The sequence below is a fragment of the Carcharodon carcharias genome, chromosome 26 (genome assembly GCF_017639515.1).
Source record: "Carcharodon carcharias isolate sCarCar2 chromosome 26, sCarCar2.pri, whole genome shotgun sequence".
NCBI classification, from domain to species: domain Eukaryota; kingdom Metazoa; phylum Chordata; class Chondrichthyes; order Lamniformes; family Lamnidae; genus Carcharodon; species Carcharodon carcharias.
The window spans coordinates 14433253-14458396 of record NC_054492.1 but is presented as its reverse complement, the minus strand read 5'-3'; the positions used below and the strand labels follow the sequence as shown (position 1 = coordinate 14458396).

Below are 25144 nucleotides of genomic sequence, written 5' to 3'. Positions count from 1 at the left end.
TCATCCTCCTGGAATGTGACTTGTATTATATAAACATTCCAGCCAAGCCAACATAAGGGATTCGTAGATGATAGATCTGCACCAGCACCAACAGAGCTATTTGTGACTCCTAATCTCCAATGTTGTGCTAATGGCCCCACTGTTACCTGCTCCAAAAGACAATGGCTTTCAACTAAGCTCCTCATTAGCTGAATAGCCAACCTGAAACCACCCAGTCACATGACCAAGATTTGAGTTGTTTGAATTCCTTAATTATACAGCTTTTGAATATTATCTTCAGTTGCAGTTTAACCTCCGAAGAGAACTATACACCAGACTAGCAGCCTGCCTTTGACCTCCATCTCTGTCAGAGGATGATCTTCAGAAAGAACCTTGCACCGCCTACAGAATGAGCTAATACCCAGGACACAAGAATATTCTACTGCATCTTTAACAGATTCAACCTGCAACCGAGTTCCCAGGACCAAGACCAGGAATTCTGTAGAGAAAGCCCCCTAAAAGAATCTTCCAGGGACATTGATTCTGGACTCTGTACTCATGCGAAACCATAATTCTTATTTTTATTGTGGTCTTTTCCCTGAACCGCTTTCCTTCCTTTATCCCTCTTTTATTGTATGAACGCAAAAAGGGGCACACATTGCAAAACCCCTTTCCCATGTTTTGTGTGTGTGTATGTATGTATGTATGTATGTGTGTGTGTATGTATGTATGTATGTGTGTGTGTGTGTGTGTGTGTAAAATAAGCCAACCCTCTTAATGCATCTTATCTTGAGGTTGCTGTGAGGTTTTTAAATAGAGGATTGGATCACTGCAAAACTGAATTGGGGGAAAATACGCCACCGCTCAATGGGAGAAATCAAAAATACCTTCCTGTCTATGGACAGGTAGTGAGTGGAGAAATCAGTGCTGTTCAAATTAATCCCCCTCTTGCCCATAAAAATATCTTTCATTCATACTCAAAAATAATATTGATTTGGCATTTGCTTTGAAATCTAGCATTTTTGAATTAGATCATTACTGTTCTACATATATAAAGTTCAGTTCTGTCCAACTTGCAGCTCTTCAAAAAAAGTCAAAACCAAAAGACAAATCTCTGTTAATCTCTCAATTTCTTCCCTCATAAAACCCTCAATTTATTTTTTTTCTAAATCATCAACTTTATAATATTTTTAAATCATATATATTATATATATTAATGTCACACATAACATTGGTTGGATATTCTTCAGGAATTCATTCGCTATAACTTCATGGAGAAATGGGTGGAATCTGAGAGAAATGTGTGACACAGCCTGTGGCCAGCTGTTTACATCAGTTCTCCAGAGTTCCTTTTGTCTCTCCTCATTTAGTCTTTGATAGAAGAACCCACCCCTCCTTTATCCCCCAAGGATCTTCAGGGCTCTTGTGCCTATTGGCATAACAAGAGTTACTGCCAGTAAAGATAAAGGAACAATATTTTGCACACCAAGATCCTTTTAAAATATACAGATGCATATATGCATAAAACATGTAATATTAATTAATTCAAGCATACTCGTATGTTCTGATGATGCAAAGTACAACAGTTGGTGTTTGCCTTTTTGGGAAGCTATAAGGCAAAAAGGAACGTGCAGGCAGTAATTTTATATAATTGTATCACGTGGAGTTAATCTCCTTTACATTTGCATCAAAGCATAACTGACTGAGTCACCAGTCAAGGTTAAATGTCATTCCTTGGAATCTCTTGTGAATCCTGCTATACTGCAAGTCACGAAGACACAAAATTTTAGCAGACACCACCTTATGAGGTAATGAATCATGTAGCACTGTTATTGTTCTTTGTTTATGAATGGATTCACACGCTCCATTAGCAGGCAATGCCAGCATTATTACTAAAGTGTCATGATTTATATTGCAGCTCAGAGCACTACCACCAAAAACAAATGCTTCCACACAATGTTTAAGTACTGACTAATGGGGTTCATGTGCTACGAAGGAGCACTAACAATAACATTTACCTCCGCAGTCTGTGTTGCTTGTTCCAGCTGAAAGGTGTGTGATTTATTAGACAGACAAAAATATGGATGACATATTAAAACTAATTATATGGCTTCTCAATTCAGGGTGAGGATTGTTTACAGGTGCAAAAAGCCACAACTTACTATTCAGGAGCTGCATACAATGTCCCTTTCAGTAAATAAGTGAGTGCAGAGCCTTTACTCCTTCAACAACTTGCATTCACATAGTATCTTTAATGTAGTAAAACATTCCAAGGCACGGTTGTGAATACCTAGTTCATAATTCATATGGTTTTAAATATAACTTTTAATTTTAGTAGGTTAAAATGTTAAATGTAAGATAAATGGGAAATCCTGATTGCGAAACTGGTAATAATCCTGAAGTGAATGCAATTCAAACAAGCCGGGAATGAATTACAGTTAAAAGTCACCCTCTGTTTATCTTGCAAGGTCAGAAGCAGAGGTGTAAGCACTTGAACAATTAATGATCCATTTCTGGACAACTTGGAATAGTAAAGGTGTCTTTCGTTATCTCTATAAAAGAAGCTGTAACCTCGCAATTTTGGAAAAGATGGTTGTAAAACTCCATTAAAGATATAAACTATTCATATGGTTTCCCAGAATCAAGGAAATGTTTATCATTAAAGGGTGATTAATTTGCATTTCTGCCTGGGAACAGGTCATGTGTATCACATTGTCATACAGGTAGTGATTCAGGGAGGAACCTTGGTGAGCAGCTCTTTTGTTTCATTCATCTGTGTGTGTTTTGCTGACAGAAGTAGGCAGTTTAGTTTGGGAACACAAAGAGGCAGTTGTAGCTTTACTTTGGTGAAGACTACATCTCATCGGATTGAGAGCCAAAAGGAAGTGATAGTCAGTTAGGCCTGCCTTTCAAGCAGAGAAAATACTAACTTCATTGTTCACTATGTAGAATGCGGGTGAGACTCTATCTCAGTTTAGATTTTGTAAGGGAAAATCAGCTTGAAGGTTTTCTCTAGCTTGCAGCTAGTGGAGGAAATCCACAGTGGTCCTCGGAGAGTCTTGTGGCAAAAAGCAGTCAGCAGAATTAGTTTAGAAAGCTGTTGGAAGGTGGTTGTAAATCTGCTGGAAACTTGAACCATGAGTTGAGGCATCAACAGTCGTGAGGGCTATAAAGGAAAGGTGGAGAGTTGTGCATCCAAAAAGCTAACAGAAGGATCCCCATAGAATTTGGTCCTCGGGAATAGCTGGAATACTAAGGAGAATTAAAGTAAATTCCAGAGGGCTGTGGTGTATCTTTTAGGTTAGTCCCAGGAAAAGTAAATGAAACTTAAAGGGGTGAAGTAAAAAGTAGAACAGAGTTTATAGCAAAAGACTGTAAACTATAGTGCTAAGTTAATAGTGCTTACTTTGAATACGTTTTGATGGATAATAAAGTTTGTTTTTGTTTAAAAATGTTAAATCTTGTGGCATAGTTCTGTCGATTAATTGCTGGATTTTTGGATTTCTTCTTTAAACATTAAAGGTCCCTAACAGGATCGTAATGGTGCCTCACAGGAGAGTTATCAAGTAAGATTTGACACCATGCCACGTAAGGACCTGTTAGGTCAGCTGACCAAAAGCTTGATCAAAGAGTTGGATCTTAAGGTGTGGTTTCAAAGAGAAGGGGTAGAGGATGGAGAGGTGTAGGGAAGGAACTCCAGAGTGCAAAGCTAGGCAGCTAAAGGCACGGCCTCCAAATGTTGGCCGATGGAAATCGGGATGAGCAAACAGTCAGGATTGGAAGAGCGCAGAGATCTCGGAGGGTTGTAGGACCGGAGGAAGTTTCAGACGAAGCATCAAACCACTATCCAATGTGTCCATTCGGGCGGTCGTTAATAATCCTGTCAAACTATTCAGGGCAGGGGGTTCTTCCAGTTTCTTGTCCGAACCAGAGAAGCGGTCATTTCCATTTGTGAGACCCTGTTGTCACAGAACCAAAGTCGCCACAATGCAAAACTAATTCACTGCTTGAGGTGCGTTGAGATAGTTTGATGTGTAAGACACAATACAAACTGCAAGTTTGATTTCAGTATAAGCTTTGTTTGTGAAGTTTGTAATAAAGAAAAGTTCTCCGGAAAGACAAAGCCGCATTCAAGTTTGAAATGCTATCTTCACTTTCTTCGTAGCCAATAACATTTCCAATTTCAGTGATATTTAAGCAATAATAGATGTCTGTGTGTGTGTGTACTGTAGTCATGGCAAGGTGGATGATTGACAAACAAGGCCAAATGTCAAGTTAGTCAATCAGGGCTGGTTTAAGAACTGCCACGGCATCTCCAATGGAACATCTAAATGATTTCTCCCAATATTTTCTACACATGGAGAAATATATTCCTTATTGATCAGTCAAAACTATAAAACACCAATGATTGTCCAAAGCCTGCCTGCAGTCAATAGCAGCGCATTAGCTTTTATTTTGCAAATATACAGCAATGATTTTTATCTTCTAAATTTCAGGCTCTCCAGAATTTCACTGTCGGCAGAAAGTCGTTCAGTATATTCAAGACTGAAAGCAATAAATTTATGGGCACTTAGGAAAACAAGGGTTATAGGGACAGGGCAGGCAAGTGGAGTTAAGGTAGAACATAGGAACATGCTAAATAGGAGAAGTAGATCACTCGGCCCCTCGAGCCTGCTCCACCATTCATTAAGATCATGGCTGATCTGTTTGTGTTTTGAATTCCACATTTCCATCTACCCCGATAACCTCTGATTTTTTTGCCTAACAAGAATCTATCAACCTCCTCCTTAAAAATATTCAATGACCCCACCTCCACCGGCAGTGAGTTCCAAAGTCGCACAACCCACCAAGAAAAAATATTTCTCCTCATCTCTGTCCTGAAAGGGTGGCCCCTAATTTTAAAACAGTGCCCCCTAGATCTGGACTCACCCACAAGAGGAAACATCCTTTCGACATCCACCTTGTCAAGACCATTCAGGATCTTATATCCTTCAATCAAGTCACTCCTCACTCTTCTAACCTCCAGTGGAAACAAGGCCAATCTGTCCAACCTTTCCTCACAAAATAACCAGTCATTCCAAGTATTAATCTAGTAAACCTTATCTGAACCACTTCCAATGCATTTGCATCCTTCCTTAAATAAGGAGACCAAAACTACACACAATGGCGAGAGTTTTCCATGCCACTGGGGTTGGGTGTGTTTGGTGGCGTTTGCAAACAATACGGCGCGATCAGTTTCTCAACAGCGTGAAACCAGTTTGCGATCGTCCGCTCAGCCACCGATGGCGTCTTCAGAAGAAGTGACGCCAGGTGGACATGTGAGGGTGTGTGTGAGAGAATGGGTGGTGACGTCCCTTGAGCTGGCAGTGAGTTGGATGCCAGTGAATGTGTGATGGGCTCGAGTTTGAGAGTTTAGAGATGGTTGCCTTACCCTGGCTGCAAGGATGAGATTATTCACCTTCTATTTGTATTGGATGGCCAACCTCTTCTGTGCAGGCATTGGCACTGATCACCACTGCCATCGTCTACCTAAGCGGAGTGGTAATGTTGCTGCCCCTCGTGCAGCCAGAGCAGGGGTAGAGTACAGCACAGCAGGCCTCCACAGCATCCAAAGGGCACACGAGGGCTGCACTCTTCTTCCCTTTCAGGGACATGTCTTCTCTGCAGTCCTGTGCTGGAAGTACTGAGCGCATCTGGACTATAAACATGATGCCCGACGTGATGAAGCAGCGAGGTAATGGCGTGGCGAGTGAATGAGAGCCCGCCATGGAAACAGCACGTTTCCCGGGAATGCGGTGGGTTTGAGATGATACAGCGTGAAAACCCACCATCGCGGCCGGCAGGTGAAATGTCATCTTACCTGCCCGCTACCGCACTTAGTATAAATCTGGGCCAATTCCACCCAAGATCCAAGATGTGGCCTCACCAGTGCCCTGTATAACTGAAGCATAACATCCTTACTTTTATGTTCAATTCCTCTCGTAATAAGGGATAGTATTCCATTAGCCTTTTTAATTACTTGCTTTACCTGCATACTAACTTTTGTGACTAATGCATCAGAACACCTAGATCCCACTGCAGCTCAGAATTCTGCAACTGTTCTCTGTTTGTGATACTCTGCTTTTTTATTCTTCCTGCCAAAGTGAACAACTTCACATTTTCCCACATGATACTCCATCAGCCATATTTTTGCCCTCACTCAACCTACCTATATCCATCTGCACCCTCCTTATGTCCTCTCACAACATACTTTCCTACCTGGAAAAACTCAACAGGTCTGACAGCATCTGCAGAGAGAAACAAAGTTAACGTTTCGAGTCCGTATGACTCTGTTGAAGAGTCATATGGACTCGAAACGTTAACTGTATTCCTCTCCGCAGATGCTGTCAGACCTGCTGAGTTTTTCCAGGTATTTTTGTTTTTGTTTTGGATTTCCAGCATCCGCAGTTTTTTGCTTTTATACTTTCCTACCTATCTTTATACAAATTTAGTTACCCCCCCCACCATCCCCCCTCATCTAAGTCATTGAGATAAATTGTAAAAAGTTGAGACCCCAGCACAGACCCCTGCGGGACTCCACTCGTCATATCCTGCCAATCAGAAAAAGACTCACTTATGCATACTCTGTTCTCTGCCAGCCAACCAATCATTTATCCATGCTAATACGCTGGGCAGAATCTTGCTCTTGGATGGCGGGCAGGCCCCACCGGCTTGGTAGTGGGCGGGCAGCCGACCCCCGCCACTGAAACGGGGCCCGCCGCCATTTTAAGTGGGCGGGCCAATTAAGGCCCCACCCATCAACATCCCCGACAGGAAGTGCTATGCGTTTCCTGTGCCGGGGTGGGGGGGGGGGGGGTCATCCCCAGCTGTCAAAGTGCGCTCTATCACGCACGCATGCAAAAGAGCACACTTCTCCCTGAGGCAAAGTCCTGTCTCAGGGAGAATACTGACTGTGTCAAAAACGTTAAAAATAGAAACATTAATAAATTATTAACATGTCCCCCTCATGTGACAATGTCACACAAGATGGAACATGTTAATAAAGACCACATACACTTTATTAATATTTTACAATACGGACATGAAACCTCATCCCGCCAGTGGATGAAGTTTCATCAATAAGCTGGAGCCCGCTGGGGCTCCTGGTCTGCCCGCTAGCCTTAAGCTTGGACGGGCAGGTCTTTAATTCCTTTAATTGGCCATTGACAGGTCGGCGGGCGGACGGCTGAGTTCGCTGTCCGCCCGCCTTTCTAAAAATTTAAATGGACCGGGATGATGTCAGGGATTCCTCCCAACGTCATCCCGTGTCACTTTCCCCTCAGCAACTGGGCCCCGCCCCCAAATTGCCAAAGGTTAATTCCTGGCCATTATCCCCTACACTATGAGCTTTTATTTTTTGCAATAACCTTTGATGTGGCACCTTAAAAAATGCATTCCTTCTCTTTATCCACAATGCATGCTACTCTGTCAAAGAACTCCAATAAATTGGTTAAACATGATATCCTTTTCACTAAACCATGCTGACGCTTTCCAATTACCTTGAGTTTCTCTAAGTGCCCAGCTAAAACCTCCTTCAATGATTGATCCTAAGAACTTTGCCACGACAGATGTCAAGCCAACTGGCCTATTGTTTATTGTTTTCTGCCTCCCTCGTTTCATGAATAGAGGGGTTATATTTGCTACTTTCCAGTCTGATGGAACTTTTCCAGAATCTAGGGAATTTTTGACAATTAACACCAGCACATTTACTACCTCATTGGCCACCCATCCCTTTTAAGACCCTAGGATGGAAGTCCATCAGACCCAGAGACTTGTCAGCCGCAGCTTCATCAGCTGCGAAGATCAGCTGTGATCCTACTGAATGGCGTAGCAGGTTCAGTGGGCCAAACGGCCATCTCTTGCGCCTATTTCCGATGTGCTTTCTGCATCTGAAGATGATTCTTCGCAATTTTTGCTGTTCAATCACTCCTGAGAATCATCCACATTTCAGTTATTTAAGGTGAGACTGTGGCATAGTGGTAATGCCACTGGACTACTAATCCAGAGTCCCAGGTTAATGCTCTGTCGACATGGGTTCAAATCTCACCACAGCAGTTGGTGGAATTTAAATTCAATTAATAACATATGGAATTGAAAACTAGTCTCAGTAATGGTGACCATGAAACTATCATCAATTGTTGTGAAAACCCATCTGACTCACTAATGTTCCTTAGGGAAGGAAATCTGTCATCCTTACCTGGTCTGGCCTACATGTGCCGCCAGACCCACAACAACGTGGTCGCCTCATTACTGCCCTCTTAAATGGCCTAGCAAGCCACTCAGTTCAAGAACAGTTAGGGATAGGCAACAAATGCTAGCCTTGCCACATCAAATGAAAAAGTAAAGAAAAAGAGTTACATTGATCTAAGATCTTTACTTCAAATAGTCGTTTGGTAGTACAGAACTGGAGTACCTGCTGAAAAGTGAGACATGTTGTTGAAGCTTTTCACCTTGCAGCCATCAGGACAAACTCAAGAATCAGAGTTGACTTACCAATCAATCAGCACCCTTTGAATCCTGTAGTATAAACTGTTGTGATCGTTTAAAATTTGGCATTCTTGCACTTGTCCTGATGACTGCAAGACGAAAATCTTGAGCAACATGTTTCTCTTTTCAGGAATGTTTTAATTTTTTTTTCTTTCTTCTTTGATGGGATGTGGGTGTCACTGGCAAAGCCAACACATATTGCCTATCCCTGATCGCCCTTGAACTGAGTGGCTTGCTAGGCCATTTCAGAAGGTAGTTAAGAATCAGCCACATTGCTGTGGATCATGAGTCACATGTAGGCCAGACCATGTAAGGGTGGCAGATTTCCTTCTTCAAAAGACACTAGTGAACCAGATGGGTTTTTTTTTTAAATGACAATTGACAACAGTTTCATAGTCACTATTACTGATGCTAGATTTAAATTACAGATTTTATTAATTGAATTAAATTGCACCAGCTGTCATGATGGGATTTGAACCCATGCCACCAGAGCATTAGTCTGGGCATCTGGATTACTAATCCAGTGACATTATCACTAGGCCACCATCACCCCTCTTTTATATTTTTATTTCAATGAGTTAGCTAATGGTAGACAGATTACGCAGCTCTCCAGCTGGGTGTAGTGGAATCCAACGCCAGTGTTAGGAAGTCTACACTTCGGGATGTTCAACAGTCCTTCATAAGGAATTTATTTTTGAAAACCCACAGCCGGTCATGTTACTACTGAGTTTATTTCTAATAATATTGACGCCTTACGTGGGCTTGAGATTCTAGGATGGGATATCTGTGTGTGTGGGTGTCTGGCTCCAGAAGAGGGTGTGTGGCTCGAGGATGCATTTGTAGCTTCCTGAACAGATGCTTGAATCTTTACATTGAATTTTTCAGCACTGAAAGTTCAAGTTCCACAAGCTTCCTTCCACTCTAGTTACTTCATCACGACCCATCAGTATATACTTCCCTTTCTTACCCCTTCATAAGCTTGTCTAGCGTTCCCCCAAGAATGCATCGACGCTATTTACTTCAACCACTCCCTGTGAATTTAAGCAATAAGTGGCAACATTCTGCAGCAAAGGCACAATACTTCATTCAAATAAAAAACCTTAGTTTTATTTCAGGTGGGCAGCCCATTCATATCATCAAATGCTTAATTTGCTCCTCAAACACAGAACACACTGCTTTAAACCATAATAAATGATACCCCAATCACAACCCGGCTCACTGCAAGACTCCGTATGGTTTCAATCGAAGAACTGATACTAAACTATTCTGATCCCAATGCAAGAAAGGCTCATTAGGAGAAAATATGCTCGATGTACAGACAAGAGCTTGATGCGTTTACTGAGCGCACCACATCTATCAGGGTCACTGCACGCACCATATGCTACCAAATCAAACTTCTAATTTGCAAGGAGTCCATTATGACGGCAGGAGGGCAGGTGGGCAAGGTCAACCTATTCCCACAGTTCACTGTCAGACAGTTAAGGCTGCAGTACATTAACAGTGAAATATCACAGTGCCTCCGATCCTTATTCACAATAGCTCTGCATCAATAATATGGCTCACCTCTTATGTAAAGTACATGCTTCGTGGATTTGTTTTTGATACTGCGTTATTCATCCGATTTTAATTTTTTTTTTTGTTCATTCATGGGATGTGGGCGTTGCTGGCTATCCCTAATTGCCCATGAGAAGGTGGCGGTGAGCTGCCTTCTTGAACCGTTAAAGTCCATGTGGTGTAGGTACACCCACAGTGCTGTTAAGAAGGGAGTTCCAGGATTTTGACTCAGTGACTGTGAAGGAAGATGATAAATTTCTAAATCAGGATGGTGAGGGGCTTGGAAGGGGATTTCCAGGTGCTGGGTGTTCCCATTTGTCTCCTGTCCTTTTGGTTGGTGGCAGTCATGGGTTTGGAAGGTGCTGTCTAAGGAGCCTTGGTGAGTTCCTGCGGTGCAGCTTGTAGATGGTACATACTGCTGCCACTGTGTGTCAGTGGTGGAAGGGGTGAATGTTTGTGGACGGGGTGCCAATCAAGCAGGCTGCTTTGTCCTGGATGGTATCAAGCTTGTTGAGTGTTGTTGGAGCTGCACTCGTCCAGGCAAGTGGAGAGTATTCCAACACACTCCTGACTTGTGCCTTATGGATGGTGGACAGGCTTTGGGGAGTCAGGAGGTGAGTTACTCACCACAGGGTTACCAGCTTCTGACCTGCTCTTATATGGCTAGTCCACTTCGGTTTCTGGTCAATGGTGACAGATGAGTTAAGGAACGGTCCCATGCCCCTCAACACAGTTTTTACTAATGCCTGTGCACGCTAGCACATCCATATCTATAGGGTTTCCCAATTTTTAATGTATATCTATAGGGTTTCCCAATTTTTAACGGCAATGTTGGGCATCTCGTCACTAATTTTCAAGTCGCGCTACTCTGTAAGGTTTCACACCCGCGCTTCCTGCTAACTTTAAAATGGTTGATGGACTCCTTATAGGAAGTACCCATTCCAGAGTCTTGAGCACAAATCTTCTAAGCTCGCACTCCAGTGCAGTAATGAGGGAATGCTGCACTGTCAGAGATGAATTATTTTGGATGAGAACAGTCTGCCCTCCCAGGTGAACTTAAAAGATCCTACGGCACTATTCTGAAGATGAGCAGAGGGCTTCTTCCTGACGCCGTGGCCAATATTTATCCTTTAACCAACATCTTAGGACAGGACGTTATCACAATCTTCTTTGAGAAAGGAGGACATTCATATAACAGCTTTCATAACCTCAGGACATCCCGAAGCACTTTACAGCTAATGAAGTACTTTTGAAGCTATTTGACATTTCAAAAGAACTTAATTGCCTGTAAGGCAATTTGGGTCATTCTGAGGTTGTGAAGGGCACTATATAAATGCAAGGTCTTTTTCTCCCTCTGTTCATGAAAGTCACTGGGTGAGGAAGCCATTATTAATTTAAAACGGAGGTAACTTCCGAATGCAAAGTCATTAATGTGCGGCTTTGGAAGCAAAATGTAAAACATAAAAAAGCAAATCTACGTATTTCCTGGTACAGAAATGGCTGACTGGAATGCCATTATAGCTGATCGAAAAGAACAGAAGTGGGAAGCAATGGGATAAAGGTTGTGATAAAACCCCGATGGGGGAAAATGAGGAAACAATGAGGCAGCAACAGTTTCGGACTATGGGGCCAATAGAGCATAATATTGACTTTGGCCACTGGTGCAAAACGGGCGATATCGAGCCAGGCGGCTGATCCAATATCGCCTCGGGTCTAAATTACTCCCAGTGGGCTAAACGTTAAACTGAGGAGACAGCAGAGGAAGTACAGAGTGTGTGAGGGGAGCAGTGAGTGAAGGAGCAGCTGTGAGCAAGCGAGGGTGCCAGATAGGAACCGAGAATGTACAACGTACAATAAAGTACCTGCAAAATCTGCAGCCGCGAGATTACAGGCTTTTATCACTTGTACTTGCAGAAACCCAATGTCGCCCAAGTCCTGCAAAGTGTTCCTCAAACTCTGAGAATCAAAATTAAAGTGAAAATTAAAACACTCGCTAAACAGTACGGAGAATAAACAGCTAAATCACATCACTCCCATCATTTGTTACAGGCTGGGCTTTTCCGGTGCATCTGGAAAATCCAGCCCACAGGTTCGGAATTATAAATGTAAAAAAGGGATAGAGAGCTGACATCTGGGCTACATGATTCAGTGCCATAACAATGCGATGAACTCTATTTAGGTCAGGTTTTTCTCGGCGCTTCTCCGGCTCCCCTGCTATAACTTTGGCGGAACCCTAATTTAAAAGGGAGGAGTTTCAGGAAATTGTCGTCCAAAGTTCCCTTCTTCAGAGCAGCATCTCAGATTCTCTCGTCACCTTTGTTTAAAGGGACACAAGGGCACCGGGCTTAATTTATGACCCACTTCGAGTCCATTTCACAAAGACCGATTTCACAGTACCCGTCCCCCACCCACCTCGACCCAGGCATCTGCTTATCGAAACCTTTCGTTGTGAACTCGAGGCAAGAGTGTTGGGAGAAAGTTTGAATTGCAACAGAGTTCAGGGGATGGGCTGGCATCTTTGTAAATTGAACCAGTAGCTCAGTTATTGTTTGGAAAGTAAGTTTCAGACAGTCCAACAACAAGCTGCTGTTGGGCTAAACTTAGGTTTTAAGGCTGAAGACTTGATTAGCCCATTTTTTTCTCTTTATATAAAGATGCGGGAAAACTGAACTAAAAACAGGAAATGCTGGAAATACTCAGCAGATATGGCAACATCTGTGGAGAGAGAAACAGAGTTAACGACCATCGTCAACTTGAAAAGTTAACCGTTTCTCTCTTCCCTGATGCTGGGTGCCCTGCTACAATCCCCCTCCTTTTAGATGGTAACGATTCTTCTTCTGTCACCCACTTGTCAGCTGTGCACTTACGACATGAAAGTCAAGCCATTTTATTCACTCTTGTCTTACAGGGAACTTACATATCTCTGAATGATCTGCTGTCTTTCAGTCTCATCATTTAGCAGGCTGGCACATGGGTCAGAGATGGAGACTTCACTGCAAGTGGTGAGTGTGAGCAGCAAAACCAAGGAGCCATGTCCATTCTCCAGTAACAGCTCCAAACGGTGTGTTTGTCCTTTCGACAACGTTGAAAGGTTAACCTTGCATCTGCAACATTTAAAGAGCACAGTGATCAGAAATGAAACAATTGTAATACTAGGGGGGACCTGTACGGCAACACATTAATTATGCACGGCATTACTGCAAGTCTGATTTTAGACAAACAAAAAAGACTCAGTCATTGAAATTCCTTGTGATTCTCAATAGTTCAACAAGTGTATCAGGTGAGAAGCCTCAGCATACAGCTAGAGAGTGTCCCCTACTCCATGCTCAGTTATGCTGCATTAAGAGATGTTAGCAGAAATGCAGCAATAGGCTCTGAATTCCTGAGTTAGAAAGGTACAAAAAAAATCATCCAAGACGCCCAGAGGGTATAAGCTCATCCATGCCATATGTTAAAGGTCAACGGCTCTCGAAACATTCCCGTCCCACCTGCAATGATGTCTGCCACAGGCAGGACTGGAAAATCCTGGTCAATATTTCCACTTGGTCTCCACCTTATCCAGATTTAATTCGCTGGTTGTCACAACCTTCTAACACAAAAAGCCACAATCCTCTTAATTTATCTTTGTTTTTCCAACGGAGCAGCTTTCTCGCGGTGAATTCACCACCCTCAAATTCTACATTGTTATTTAGCGATGTCTCCGTGATGTCTGTGGCACGAATTTAAACCCTTCTGGCTTAAATCTCTATACCCGTGGGCCAGAATTTTACATTCGGCATGCAGGCGCGTGCCCGATACGCACAAACGTAATATGATGCGCAATGACATCAGGCGTCTGCGCGTTATTTCGTTCGGTAGGCTTCGCGCCCGCTGATAATTGAAAGGCCTATTAAGGCCATTAATGAGTTCATTAACTTGAAATTTACGCTGCCCGTTCAACCTAACGGTTGGGGGCGGGGGGGGGGGGGGGTGCAGGAGGAAAGGTCAAGCAGCCTTTACATCTTTTAGGAAACCTCATCCACGAGCAGGATGAGGTTTCCTAAAGCTAAGACAAATTAAACAAAAACATTTTTTTGAAATTAAAAACATGTCCCATCTCGTGACACAGTCGCATGAGGGGACATGTATCATTAAACTTTTATAGTCTTTATTAATTTTTTTGAAAAAGCGCCTCAGTCTCCCTGAGCCAGCTCCGTGCCTCAGGGAGATTGAAGGGCTCTTTCACACGCATGCGTGAACTGTGCGCCAGGCCCAGCTCTCCCTCCTCCCCCTGCCCGCACAGGTAGCGCTCAGCGCTGCTGCTCGCAATCCACACAGTGCAGTTCTCAATCGGCCCGCCTGCGTGAAGTCACAGAGTCAATCGCGGGCGGCGGTCAGCTTCCTGACTGCCCCCGCCCAATCCCGCCAAGCCTGTCCGACGAAGGAAAAATTCAGGCCACGATGTTATTTTCACACCTCCTGACTTATGTGCAGGTCTCAGCTAGCCATCACGATTTTACCCAGTCTATCCCGTGAATGTTTCCCTATGAAACGCTGAAAGTGTTTGACGAAGAAAGTGTTTTCTATGGCAGGGAATCGAGAGTGAAGGAGCGTAATCTTAAAATTAGAGCAAGCCATTCACGAGTGCAATCGGAAGGCACTTGTTCACGCAAAAGCTGATGGAAATAGGGGATTCCTTCCTCCAAAGGGCTGTGATTTTTGTGTTAAGACCAAGGTTGAAAGATTTTTTGTTAGCTAAGGCTATCAAAGGATGTGGAGCAGAGGTGGGTAAAAGGAGTTGAGGTGGAGGACAGCCATAATCTAATTGAATAGGAGAACAGACTCCAGGGGCTGAATGGCTGATTCTACACCCTAAGTACTTGTATTGTGGGAATTTTGATTATTTACCTAGGAATTTAGGGTGATTTCTGTAAAGATACAATAATTATGTCAAACAAAGCTCAACAGAAGTTAAATCCACACAATATATATTTTATGAATATGGATTACAGTTCAGCAGATGAGGGTTTATTAGCAGATAGAGCAGTTGGAACAATGGTCATTTGCTGCATACAAACGTATGAATAAGGAGCAAGAGTAGGCCACTCGGCCCCTCTAGACTGCTGTGTACTTACATTGGCCTAAGACAACACAGAGTCATCAAAATCATTGCACTAAATATTGGCAAGAAATGTTAAAATTGGCTGCAGCACATGAGCTCATGCACCTAGCTGATAGGAATCTGCCCTGAGGAGAGTCACAGTGAGTTTAATTGGCAGCTTGACTGACCACTCTCAAGCAATGGAGAGACAGGTTGGGGGGGGGGGGGGTCAGAGGTCAAGAGCAAGGTTTGTGTTCCAGGAGCAGAAAATGGGAGCCAGGACATTATCCAGGTCTCAAACCCACCCCTGGGGGGACAGTCACTGGCCTGGGATTTTCACAGGGGTGCCCCCTAATTGGCATGAAAACAGGGTTCTCCATTCAGAGTGGTGGCTGGACTCTCAAAGAGAGCAGCAGGCTGTAGTAGGCGGTAAGTAAGAGAGAGGGTGCTTCAACATGGAGACACACTCTCTCCAACTTCTTAAAAATCTTTAAGTAAAAATTAGAATCAACAGCCAGGCTCCATTGTGTGTGTGTGTGTGTGTGTGTGTGTGTGTGTGTGTGTGTGTGTGTGTGTGTGTGTGTGTAAATCTCTTTACAGGGCAGTCTGTGCCTGCTCTTGCACCCAGGCACCTCCATAGGCATACAAGGAACACTGACACCCCACACTTCTCACCCACCCGCCCAGCTTGCCTCTAAGCTTCTCATAACATTTGTCTACTATATTCTTGCTTGTTTCAGTATTCATTCTTCTTTTTTTTTGGACTGCTTTATTGGACCCTTGTGAGAAATTTATTTTTTTTATATTTTGGGAATATTGTGCTATTCTGTGTAAAGGCTGTGTGTGTGTGGGTGTGTATGTATGTGTGCGTGTGTATGATTTAATTAAGCTGGCCTGGGATTAATAAAAGACAGGTTGTCTGGGGGTTTTAAAACTTGAAAAGGATAGAGGTGTTAGGTTTGAGGTACAAGTGAATAGGCTGGACCTAATATTTGCATTTTTAGATAAGTGAAGAGTTTGTTTGAATATCAAAGGGAATCAGAGGTAGAAAAAAACATGTTTGCTCTTGCAGGAATTCCACAGGTAAATAGCAGGGGGGGTGTATTATATTTTATTGACCCAAAAGAAAAGACAAGATGGAAATATGAAAGATGTTATATTTGGAAGGATTTGAGTTTCAAAGAGGTGTGAGAACAATGGGCCTGAGATGAAAGGGAAAAACAGTATTTTAGTGTTGGGCGGTTGAGCTGTAGCCGGTTGAACTGTTAGCAGTTGAGCTATAGCTGGAGCTGTAGCTGGAGCTGTAGCTGAGTGGGGATGCAGTTTGAATCAACCATCTAGTCAAGCCAGAAAAATCCTGGGGGAGAATTTTTCCCCGGGGCTGGGTGGGAGCGGGCACACAGGCGATCGCCGTCCGCGATTGGCTGCACGCCATTTTGCGTGAATGGGCCAATTAAGGCCCACCCAGCGTGACACGCATCCGGCAGAGGGAGTAGGCCGAGTTGGGGCCTGCACTCTTTCGGTGCATGTGCGCAAAAGAGCATAGAAATCTCCCTGAGGCACAGAGCTCCCTCAGGGAGATTATTTAAATTTTTAAAAATCAAACTAAAGAAGAAAAAAAAAATTAAGACATGTCCCCTCATGTAATAGTGTCACATGAGCTGGGGCATGTATATGAATTTTATTAAAAATTTTTATTAAAGTTTAGAAACCTTCATGAAACCTCATCCCCACCTGTGGATGGGGTTTCACAATAAGTGCGAAGGTAACATAACCTTAAGGTTAGACGGGCAGCTCTGTTAATTATTTTAATTGATAATTAAATAGCCTTAACAGGCATTTGACAGTTCAGCGGGTGCACAGCCGACTCTGGTGCCCGCCTGCTGAACTGAAGATCTGAATGACGTGCGGTGACATCGGGACGCATGTCCGACATCACCTCGCGTTGTTTTATGCGTCAGTGAGCGGAGCCTGCCCCTGCATACTGACCCGAAGATTCTAGCCTTGGGCTGCAAAAAGAAGTTTTATTCTGAAGTTTGGATTTTCACAGCAGAGTGGAAGAGAGTTGAGGTCATGTGGTATGCCTTTTTTGAAGTCACAGCAGTTTGCCTTGGGTAATATTACTGGATCATTTATAGTTAAACATCATTAGGGGAGTGTGGCCTGGAAGGTGTTTACTTGTGGGTCTGAGCAAGTCGAGAGCCATTTTGGACAAATGTTCTGTAAGATTAATTTTAACTGTGTACCTGTAATCTTGTGTGCTTGAGTTTTCTTTTATTCTTGTCAATAAAAGCTATACTTTTAATTTTTAAAATCCCAAAAGTGTTACTGGGCTTGTTAGCACTGAGATCAGGATGTCCCCTTCTCATTTTCAGAATACAAATAAAAAACATATGTCCCGTAAACCAAATTTCCCTTTGGGATTTGGTTTGCGCAGCAATTAACACCAGCTGTGGTCAAAACACCCTCTCCCTCACACCTTGTCTAAATCCTTTGCTGCTTTACATATTTTCTCCACAAGGGCATTAGTTTCAATTCAATTCGGAGGAAGCCTGCCTTGTTTGACCAGCTTCCCCCTTGTTCCAGAGTGCATCCCAATCTCTCGGAAATAAGAAAGCTTCCCTGCTAAACCATCTATCACATGCACCTATCAATGCACCGACCTATCCAATCTATTTCTCTTTAACCAGTCCGCTGCATAGCACTGGGAGGAATCACGTAATTACTACCAAATTCCTACCTCAAACTATCAAATGCAGCCTCCATCCTACTTCTTCCTTTTTCATTGATTCTTCCAGAAAGTATAAATCTCAATTGTTTTTCCTTCTATTCAAGAAGTTAGTTTTATCTTCGTTCATCATGTCTCAACACATTGGGCCAAACTTTCTGCCTGCCTGGCCCGACCCAATCTCCGGTGAGCGGGGAGCCAATCCCCGCCGGAGAAGCGGGCCCCACCGCCAATCAAGGCCCACCCAGCGTGATGCCTGGTGGGAAACGCTATGCACTTCCTGTGCGGGTGGTGGGGGGGGAAGGATTCCACAAAAGTGAGAGTGCGCTCTTTTACACATGTGCACGAAAAAGCACACATCTTCCTGAGGCTAAGTGCTGCCTCAGGGAGATCACTGACACGCATAAAAATATTAAAAATAGAAAAAAAAATCCTTAACATGTCCTCCTCATGTGACAATGTCACCTGAGACAGGACATGTTCATTAATTACACTAAAACTTTATTAAACTTTTTAAATCCCTACATGAAACCTCATCCCGCCGGTGGATGAGGTTTCATGTTTTCTCTAGTTGCCGCCGGGGCTCCTGGCCTGCCCACCAGCCTTAAGGTTGGACGGGCAGGTCCTTTAACGGTTTCAATGATCCTGTCAGTGGCCTCAATTGGCTATTGACAGGTCGGCGGGTCCGCAGCTGATTTTGCTGCGCCCCCACCTCCCTGAAAATTTAAATGGGGCGGGGTGACGTTGGGGTTTCCATCTGACATCATCCCGCGTCAGTGAGTGGGCCCCACCCCCTGCTCACTAACGGCAAAATTCAGCCCATTATTTATAACTTGTGGTCGCAGTTTGTCTAACCACCATTATGTATGTATTAGGAAACTGCCCACCCCCAGCTTCATTTAATCAAATTTTCTGGTCTGGTCTCATTCAATCGGACCAATGGCCGCCCATTCCTGAACCCTTCGCTCCTCCACATACTGTGAAATACCGTGATCCATCTCTTTATTCAAGGAACTGTCACTTTACTTGTGAACTTCACTGAGAACTTGAGGATCCTCCGAGTTATTTTTCTGGTTGGCTGCCAATGGGAAGCGTTGGCCACTAGCGATGCACTTCAAGAAACTGTGGACTCCTTGCCCCTGGATTACCCCCATCAGTTTGAATGGATGAAAATCAGAGCATTGGTAATTTCCCAATGCGTGTGGCTGACAGGCAAGATTCCATATCAGTGACCAAATGTCCCTAATATTCTTACCATATGACCTCTCTGTTTCAACACTGGCAATGACAGTATGACTTGTAATTACTATAGTCCTAACAATTCAAATTTATACTTTCTGGAAGAATCAATGAGAAAGGAAGAAGTAGGATGGAGGCTGTGTTTGGATAGATTGAGGTAGGAGTTTGGTAGTAATTATGGGATTCCTCCCAGTGCTATGCACTGGGCTGGTTAAAGAGAAATAGATTGGATGTCGGTGCATTGATAGACATGTTTAGTAGGGAAGCTTTCTTATTTCCGAGAGATTGGGATGCACCCTGGAATAAGGGGGCGCTGGTCAAACAAGGAAGGCTTCATCTGAATTCAACGAGCCTTCTACCTGTTTCCTCCTGTAACTCAGGTGGGAGCCTGGCAGAATCCCACAGCAAAAGGTGCAAACAGCTGACAGAGGTTATTCGTTCCACTTTACGGACATTGACATAGATATGGAACTGACAGCGCAAGAACAGGTCATTCAGGCCAACTGGTCTGTGCCAGTATTTATGCTGCCCATGAACCTCCCTCACCTTGGTTCATCCCATCCCATTAACATATCCTGCTTCTCCTTTCTCCCTCATGTACTTACCCAGCTCCCCCTTCAAATGTATCTATTTACATCCACAAGCAAATAGAAATTCTAATCAGCTGAGCATTTCAGACAACTTGGGTCTTTCAGGGATAACACTGATCAACTCTGATTCCATTTATACCAATCTCACTTGGCGGGAACAGAAACATATGCAGCATTTATTATCTACAGTGGCTGTAATGCCACAGATCGTGGCTCCCAAACAGAGACTGAAGTTGTTCAATGTCTGCAGTGCTGCCGCACTCCATCCGGGCAATTCCATGATCTGGCATTCCCATCGTTCACAGGCAGCTCACCAGCTTCCTCCTGAGATTACAGCAGGACACTGGTGAAGCTAGTGAATGCTAATGCCTTTGGGGGTCAGTTCCACCCTCATCGCTTGACAGTAAATTGGCAAATTGCGGACTGCGTGCCTGCAGAGAAACTGGCCGATTCTTATTCCCACTGAGTTTGACGGACAGTTTCAAAACATGAGCTAATGATCTAATCTGGCAGTTCACTATCAAGCAGTGAATGAAAATTACCCCCATTTTTAGTTATGCTCTTAGCAGCTTCTTGTTCCTGCTTACCAGCTTAACACCGCTTGTAAGTATTTTCTATATCCTCCTTTCTTAGTTTAATGTGCCCTTGTAAATATTCTACCTATTTCAGTCTAATATTTAATACGAATACGATTAAAACCATCCAATCCATTGATATTAAATCTGTTGGGTCTCACCTATTTTTAATTGACAGAAGAAAAATCGATCTGCTCACCCCATTCCCAATTCCACTCGTGGGGCAGGATTTCCCAGTCGTCGGGGGGTGTTGGCGGGGGGTTAGGGGGCATGGAGGGTGGGCCCGGGAGTGGCCGCCAAACGCCCCCCCCCGCCTGCGATTGGGCCCCCACCCCGATTTCACGCTGGTTGGCCAATTAACGTCCGGCCAGCGTGAAACGCACGTTGAAGAGCTCAGCGCTGCCAAAGTGAGGGCGGGAGGAGTGGGAAGTCCACGCGTGCGCAGGGCATCGTGCGCTGAAAACTCCCTGAAGGCGCAGAGCTGCCTCAGGGAACTGAAGAGTTGTGGACACGGAAAATAAACTTTTTAAAAATGAGAGAAAACAGCTCCCCCCACGTGTGACTCAGCCGCGTGAAGAGAGGGACATGTTTAAAATGATGTTTAAATTTTTTTCCCCCCCAATTATTTCTGGAAACCTCATCCCGCTCACGGACGAAGCTTCTGAACAGTTGGACGGGCAGCGAAAGATACAAATTAATTACCTGCTTAAGTGCCTCAGTTGGTCTCTTAATAGCTAGCTGCCGACTCCCGCACAGATCGAAAGATCGCACAAGTGCATGAAGACGTCGGGGTTTCATGCCTTATCGGGTCAAACGTGCACCCGCCCTACAGGATGTAAAATCCTGCCCGTGAGGCCTTGTGATGCAGTGGGTGGCGTCCCTGCTCCTGAACCAGAAGCTGCAGGTTCGAGTCCCACCCCAGGGCCTGAGTCCAACAGAAGGTGCGTTCATAGTGCAGCTGAACAAGTTGGTTATCAATCTGCAAATCCTTCCAATATACCTATGGGAGGCGGTAAGAGTGGGAGAGTTGCCTGGTCAGCCACGCTTGATGTGGTGTGTCATCCCCTCAAGCTATAGCCTCTGACGTCAGGCTAGTGACCTGTTAACAGGAAAAACTGGCTACGGAAACAAACATAAGCGTGTGTTTCATTATGTCTCACGTACCTATAGGTGCAGGGAGAGAATGGAGAGAGAGAGAGAATTTCTGATTGCTGGTACAGATTTAATACATAAATTGAGCAACAAGGGAAAGTTACAAAACATAAACAGAATTACCTGGAAAAACTCAGCAGGTCTGGCGCATCAGCGGAGAAGAAAAGAGTTGACGTTTTGAGTCCTCATGACTCTTTGACAGAACTAGGTAAATCCCAGGAAGGGGTGAAATATAAGCTGGTTTAAGGTGGTGGGGGGGGGGGGCGGAGTTTGGGTGGGGGGAGAGAAGTGGAGGGGGGTGGTGTGGTTGTAGGCAAAAGCAAAGGTAGAAGGGAACGTTACAGCTTGTGTTTATCGCTCAGCCCTGTTTCAGGATAGTTCTTTGCCATCCGCAAAATAAGTCAATATCAACTGCATGCCACCATTCATCTTCAGATAGTCCTTTCTTCAGCTGGTTGGCCCATCCAAGAGCTTCAGAGGAAAGTCCTCACAGAACCACTGACTCCCCTTCCCCCCACCACCACACCGCCACCCCGCCCCCCACCCCCAACCCCCACCCCAACCCACCCGCCTTCCCAGATTCTTCATCCTCCTCCTCTTCAACTTGAACATGCTTGTGCTCCTCAATCAGCTGCTCTCCCCCATTTATCTTCAGGCACCTCAGCCCGGGCGTTGCCACGTGGACGCCCTCCTTGGCAACGGCGGTCACATTCTGCTGAACATGTCTTTCCATTCCAGTGGAGCCTGATTGATTGATTTGTCAACTTGGAAAACCTCAGATAATGGGGGGCTGACTTCTCCCAATGTTTTCACTTGATCGCAGCGAGTTCAGTTCATTCCCTTGCTTTGTGCAGCCGGAGAGCATTTTGTTGCCTTTTTTCCAGTCTACAATTCAAATCCAGAAATATTTATAACAGAGCTCAGCTGCAACTGACCATTTAATTGCTCCAGTTGTTTGTAATGATAGATCAATCAGTGGGTTGTCAGACGAACAATGGGAGGCAATTAAGAGGCGGTTCAATACCTATTCAGAGAGGTGTTACAGCTTTCAGTCAGTGTGAAATCTAAAGATCACCCAGAAGAGATTAAGACAACTTTTGTGAGACAGATGATTTAAGCTATATTGCGCCAGACCAATGCTAGTGACACCAAAGGTTCATAGCAGCAGGAGGAGACCATCCAGCCCCTCAAGCCCATTCTGCTATTCAACTATACGGCTGATTTGTACCCTGGTTCATATGTCTACCTTGATTCCATTACCTTTAATACCCTTGCCTAACAAAAATCTATCAATCTCAGTCTTAACATTTCAAGTTAACCCCCCCCCCCACCCACCAACTGAATAGCATTTTTGGGAAACGGAATTCCAGATTTCCACAACCCCCTTGTGGAAAAGAATGTTACCTGGCATCAGCACTGAATGGCCTAACTTTAATTTTAAGGTTACACCCCTTGTTCTAGACACCCCCCACCCACCCCCCACCACCCAGCCAAAGGAAATAAATTCTCTCCATCTATTCCATCAGATCCTTTAAACAGTATATGCACCTCAATAGATCATCCGTTAATCTTCTAAACTCAAGGGAACGTAAGCCTGGTCTCTGCAACCTGTCCTTATAATTTAACCCTATTATTCCTGGTATTATTCTGTTGAATCTGTGCTGCACCACTTCCACAGCTACTATAGTCTTTCTTAGAAGTGGTACACAGAACTAAAGACAGTGCTTTAAATAGGGTCTAACCAGACCTTTCTGCACCTGTTCCTGTTGTGTGAATGTTGTACCTCCAGCTGATATTCTCAGGTTGACAAGTCTCCATGATTTGAGTCATTTACAATTCAGACTGAGGCCATTCGGCCCATGCAGTCCATGCAAGCTCACCGTGGAGCAATCCAGCCAGTCCCGTTCCCCTGCTCTATTCCCAGAGCTCTGCGAACTTATTTCCTTCAAGTGCCCATCCAATTTTCCAGCAAGTTCCAGGTCATTACAACTCACTGCATAAAAAGCTTCTTCCTCTTATTTCCCCTTACATCTCCAGCCCAAAACCTTAAACCGGTGTCCCCCAAAATTTGTAACATCAGCAAACGGGAATAGCTTTTCCTTATCTACCTTATCCAAACCTGTCATAATCTTATGCACCTCTAGCGGATCTCCGCTCAATCTCCTCTGCTCCAAGAAGAATAACCCCTGTCCTAGTTCCAGTTATAAAAATATTGGCGATTGGGTAAGAAAAAAGAGGCCACCTCATTGTGCAAGAAGTTGAGGGATACACCCAGAGGCGGCAATCCTGAGGTACACTTGCTGAGATTTGTTACACCAGAAAGTGACCTTAGCAAATCCCAGAAAAGTTACTTTTAGATTGCAGCCAGTTGTTAAGATTGGGTGAATGTAATTTACAAAACTGAAAATGACACAATTTAAAGTCAGGTTTCAACATAAGATTATCTAATGTCAAGTTAAAGGTGTCAAAGGTCATGAAGCAAGTCGGGTAAATGAATTTAAGATATAGGTTAGCCCTGATCTAACTGAATGGTGGAACAGATTCAAGGAGCTGAATGGCCTCCTCCATTTCTATGGAATATAGATTTGGACTTATTTTTGTTTGTTTACTATACCCATTACTGTTAACTGGATCCAGCAGTTGGTGAAGTTAAAACTAAGACACGGACAGTAACTTTCTTTGCTGCAGCAGGTTTATTGACTTAGTTCACAGTCAGCACTACTCCACCCCACGAGTGTCCCGGCTACCTCCATTTATTGGTGTTGGTGTACAGGCACCCATCACCTGCCTAACAATGTAATTACCATTAAACTTTAAACAATGCAATTAATAAGACACTGACAATTACCACTCCGTTTGGCTTCTGTACCATGAAACCCTTTGTCATTTAATCTCTCTTGCCCTCCACCTTATCACAGACCTTCCCTTTTGCTCTTTCTCCTCCCTCCCCCTTTTGCTTGATCAAAACCAATGGCATTTCTGTCCTTTCCGAGTTCTGATGAAGGGCCATCTACATGAAATGTAAACTCTGTTTCTCTCTAAAAATGCTGTCTGATTTGATCTGAGTGTTTACATCATTCTCTATTTTTCTTTCAGATTTGCGGCATCTGTGCTATTTTGCTTTTGTGTACTTGGACAATTTGATCGAGGTTTGTGAAACAGCGAGAAACCTATACCATATGTCCGTGGACCAATTACTTCCAACTGGACAGGTTAGGGAGGGCCAGGAATCACAGCTACAAATTACGTAAAGGGCAGAACAAGGTTACATGTAAATAAAGGCAAAATAATGCGGATGCTGGAAATCCGAAACAGAAACAAAGAAGTGCTGGGAGAACTCAGCAGGTCTGACAGCATCTGTGGAGAGAAAGAGAGAGGCCAGAAATTCCACCCCCACCCGTCGGGCGGGCGGGAACATGACTGGCGCCCCCGATCGGGTCCGCGCCACCATTTTACTTGGGGAGGCCAATTAAGGCCTGGCCATCGTGACACACACCTGGAAACGCTGAGCACTCCCTGTGCAGGTAGGGGGTGGGTGGGGGTGGGGGGTGGGGGTGAACTCCCTGAGAGGTTCCCTGCGCAGAGATCTGCCTGAGGCGTGGAGGTGTCTCAGGAAGATTTGTTTCAGCCTTGTGCCCGCCGGAACTGAAAATCTAAATGGCACGCGGTGACTTCAGGATGCCCGCCCGACGTCAACATGCATCATTTTACGCAAAGGCGA

At 44.3% G+C, this 25144-nt stretch overlaps 1 protein-coding gene across 3 annotated transcripts in view; it reads right to left on the bottom strand.

Moving 5' to 3' along the window:
* LOC121270006 (multiple C2 and transmembrane domain-containing protein 2-like) overlaps positions 1–25144 on the bottom strand; it is a 483534-nt gene that overhangs the window by 183884 nt on the left and 274506 nt on the right. For all 3 annotated transcript variants that reach the window (XM_041175251.1, XM_041175254.1, XM_041175252.1), the window contains exons 11-12: positions 12977–13163; positions 11922–12015 (exon numbers count right to left, since the gene is read on the bottom strand). In XM_041175251.1, the coding sequence (XP_041031185.1) occupies positions 11922–12015; positions 12977–13163 (281 nt within the window). The remainder of the gene's footprint in view (positions 1–11921; positions 12016–12976; positions 13164–25144) is intronic.